Source organism: Centruroides vittatus, unplaced genomic scaffold, assembly GCF_030686945.1.
Source record: "Centruroides vittatus isolate TY-2023 unplaced genomic scaffold, ASM3068694v2 contig_854, whole genome shotgun sequence".
NCBI lineage: Eukaryota > Metazoa > Arthropoda > Arachnida > Scorpiones > Buthidae > Centruroides > Centruroides vittatus.
In genome coordinates this window covers 3112486-3116893 of record NW_027122558.1, presented here as the reverse complement: position 1 = coordinate 3116893, position 4408 = coordinate 3112486, and the positions used below count along the sequence as shown (strand labels likewise).

The 4408-nt window shown below is 36.9% G+C and overlaps 1 protein-coding gene across 1 annotated transcript; it reads right to left on the bottom strand.

Moving 5' to 3' along the window:
- Nucleotides 1-2214: 2214 nt before the first annotated feature.
- On the bottom strand, nucleotides 2215-4068 carry LOC136982537 (zinc finger BED domain-containing protein 5-like). The gene has a single exon (XM_067279032.1). The coding sequence runs from the start codon at nucleotides 4066-4068 to the stop codon at nucleotides 2215-2217; it is 1854 nt and encodes a 617-aa protein (XP_067135133.1).
- Between the last annotated feature and the right edge of the window lie 340 nt (nucleotides 4069-4408).

The following is a 4408-nucleotide window of genomic DNA, read 5'->3' as shown; positions in this document are numbered from 1 at the left end:
ATTCTTGGTTTGTTGGTTTGTCGTCTAAACAAATCTTTATTTTTAAACCGATCTGGACCAAAGTTTGTATGAGTATTACTTCAACTCTACAATAAACACAGAGATACATACTACCCGAAAATATTAGGGTAGTATATATTTTACATGCGCTGTAACATGCCTTACATGTAGCGCCATCTGTTGACAAAAATGATTGTTGTTGGTTTTTGGACTGTTGATAACAGATTGTTGGTTGTTTGTTTTTTGAATAATAATTTAGTAGTAATCTAGCCTATAAATAAATAAATTTTGAAAATATTACAGAAAAAACAAGCTTCAATTGCCCAAAAGACTACAGATGCCAATAAAAAATCATTAAGAATTAGTGAAAGTATTGAAGTATTGGAGTTTTTAAATTCCTTGAAACCAGTTAGACCACTACCTCGTAACTTAGACCTAAAGGGTAGAGCACCAACAATGCTTTTGAAAAATTTGGACCCACTAAAGTTATGCCCCGAGACGAGAATGATCTTTTATCTTGCCCGAGCAATCTTTTGGTTTTTTTTTTTGCAATTTCATTATTATAAATGCTCAGGTCACTAAATGCACATTTTAGTTAATAGGACCATTTTTTATCACTCTCTTTCGATTCCACATTCCTTCAAAAACCCGAGAATCGCCGGATACACGTCGCTAGTGACGTGTATCCGGTTTGGGAAGATTCCTATTACAATGTATGCCTTTTGCACGAAATTTGTAAGAGTATATAAGAATCCATATTTTTCATTTCGAACGTTTTTCACTCGAGGACATTTAGACCGTTGGAAGTTTTTCAAATTGCAGACCTGTAAATTCCTACTGTTGTCTGTCCTTCCTTAATCTCGACAATGGGGATAGATAGATTAAAGGCGAGATCGGATATGGAAAGCTTAGGGACAGGAGGCCCTGGTTTACTATATACGAAGTTCCAGTCTAGACCGGAAGTCACGCGAATTCAATTCAAAAATTTCTTCCCGAAAGGAGTTATATAGATGACCCGCACGGCTCTGTTACTAGCAGGACAAGTGTGATGTACAGGGGCAAGACACTACTAATTTGAGATGGAAAACATATTCTTAAGTTATTCAATTTAAAATATATGATTGAAAATTGTAGCCCGGCATTATAACGATGTCACAATAAATAATTCCCTGTTTTATATCAGTGATATTTTGAATTCACTTGTCGACGGCTCAAAATTAGACACTAAATTTTAAAAAGCTTGTAATTAGTTTTTTAAATGCAAATCCGGCACGCTATTTGTCTCCGTTTTCGCACTTTTACCACAAAAGACGGTGCCTTTGCCGTTACTGTACCTGGCCCGATGGTTGGTGCTTCTTTTCGGCTATGTTTGCTTTCTTAATGTCCGTTGCGTTGTCCATTGCGTGCATTGTCCGCAAGAATGCACGATAATTAGGGTAGGCGGATTAGGATACGGCGACGGAACTGTTTATGTTACATAGTCTCGAGTTACGTTTCTCTCTTCAGGCATTTCCTCTGACCGTGCCGACACCTCCCGTCGTTTTGTCCCGCAGTATTCTGTTGGCCAAAACGATGGCGTCCTTGCCAAGCCACTGTATTACAGTAAGAACTGTCTGACGAAATCAAACGAAACGGAGAAAGTTCAGTACCTCGAGTGAATTTCCCGTCTCCTGAAGCTTTCTTCCCCTGACCGGATGGGTATGATCGCGGGATGATCGGAATTTTCCAACCGAGTCCGTATTCGGGGCTGTAGTCCATCGCCGGCCAAAACGACTTCTTTACTGCGGGCGTAGCATTGTTGTCAAAACGACGGTAAAAATGTTAGCTAGTGGAGGGATAGAGTCTAGAGAAAGAAACATAAATCGGGACCGTGTAACACTTACGGTTCCGTCGAAAAATACAGTACTAAAATTCCGGGCAGAAGTTGAACCGCCTTTGTATTTTATTAAAATGATTTGACCATTCTCTTGAAAAATTGGAAAACTTTCCTTTTCAAAAGCGATTATCCATTTAACAGCGAAAAATTAAAAACAGATACTTACAATTTTCCTTGGGATAATATAAAATATCTAATTTCAACTGTTTCGGTAATATCTATATTGAGACTGGACAACCACCATGTGGTTAGGTTAGTTGAAAAATAAATTAAACACGAATTTCAAATTCACAAACAATTTATTGAACGTTCATTGTTGATTAACATTATTAAAATTATTAATGGGATGGATGGGCTTGATGTTCACTACACAACTTCTCAAATCTCGGAATAAAATTGGATATGGCGACCCTCATTTCTTGTTCAACGTTAATTTTCGAGCGATATTTACTTTTTATTACTGCGACTGCCGAAAACCCAGCTTCGCACAAATAGGACGTTGCAAACGGAATTAATATTCGTAGAGCTTTACCACTAAGCAGTGGATATTCCTCTTTTACTGATATCCAAAAATCAGAAAGTTCCATGCTACCAAATTTTAACTTTAAAGTATTATCGCAAGACAAGTCAATAAGAGATTCTTCTTCTAAAGAAGTAAATTCAGATGGAGTCTTGGCTCTAAATGGGTCTTGAATCCATGTAAATTTATCAATATCTGCTTCAAAGTATTTTTCGAACTTTTTTATAAGCTCTGATAGGTGATCAACAAAAATGGATTTTATATTGCAAGACAGATTAGTTTCATTGGAGGTTACAAACTGGTGCAACAAGGGAAAACAATCACTGATACACTCTTTATTAATTTTTATTTTCCATAGCTGTAATTTTTTTCTGAAAGCTGAAATCTTTTCTGTTTGCTTTAAAATGTGCATATTGCGTCCTTGTAAGGAGAGATTCAACGAATTCAACTTTTCAAAAATATCACATAGGTATGCGAGTTTAATCAAAAAGTCTGTTTCCACAAAGTGTTTGGCATACTCATGTTTTTCTTCTTCAAGGAAAGCGTATATTTCTTGCCGTAATTGGAACGTACGAGACAATACACCCCCGCGAGAGAGCCATCGTGAGTGGCAGTAGTACAACAAAGATGTGTATTCGGCTCCCATATCTTCACACATTTTTTTAAAAAATCTTGCTTTCAGTGGCCGAATTTTTATATAGTTTACTATATTTACTACACGTTCTAAAACTATATTTAGTGGAGGACTCATATACTTTGATGCAAGTGCTTCTCTGTGAATGATGCAATGGGTCCAAACTGAATCTGGAGCTTTGTTTCGAATAAGCGCCTGCAATCCTCCATAAGAGCCGGACATTGAACGACCACCGTCAGTACAAACACCAACGCACTTTGTCCATTCTAAATTATTTTCAACCATAAATATATTCAGGATCTCGAACAAATCCTGAGCCTTTGTACTTCCAGTAATACTTTTACAAAAGAGAAGGTCCTCAACGATTGAATTACCATCTAAGAACCGTACGTAACAAATCAAGTGTGCGTCCTTATTATTATCTGTGGCCTCATCGAGTTGCAATCCAAATTCACTTCCTTTTAATTTTTCAATTAATTGTATATTGAGATCCTCTCCCATGTGCTGAATTCTGCGACTAATGGTATTGTTAGACAAAGGGACTTTTGAAAGCAGTTTTCCCGCCGACTCGCCAATCATAATGTTCACTAAATCTACAGCAGCCGGTAGAATGAGTTGCTCTGCGACGGTATGGTTCTTTTTACACTTAGCAACTCTATATGCAACTTTGTATGATGCTAGCAAAGCATTATTTGGTATTGACATATGTTTAAACATGCTGCCTTTTTGTTGTTTTAATTCAATTAACTTTTTGGTAAAAAAGTCGCGAGGTCTACCAACAAAGTTAGAATGGTTGGTTTCTAAATGTCGTTTTAACTTACTTGGAAGCATACATTCTGGTGCCAAAACTTTCATACACAACACACACTGTGGTCTCTCCTTATCATTTTCGTTTATTGATGTAAAGCCAAAATCCAAATAACTGTCGTCATATTTACGACGTTTTCGCCTCTCGAAACCCTTGCCACTTGTTTCTGGAACATCCTCTCTAGATTCAGCACTATCTTTATTATTCGAGTTTAATAAGAATTTGTCCATTTTTAGGATGATCAGAAAAATAACTTTTGAAAATTAACTTAACCACCACACTATTAAGTTAGTCGTTAGTCCAACAAACAAAAACTAATGCGAACACTAAGATGGTGACAACGAATGAACAGAAATCCAACTTGCTACTGCGCTACCCACAATTAGCGGCTAGCTCCACACCCAAGCTTTAGTGACTAAACCACTAAAGAATGGGTGGGGAAAGAAAACAATGAAAGACTCGAAAGTTGCTAAATTCTTGGAATTTTGTCAGCATACACGATTGTTGGCGCAAAAATTCGAGAATTGGAAATTCCAAGAAAATTGCCGAATTGTTTAATTGAATATTTCG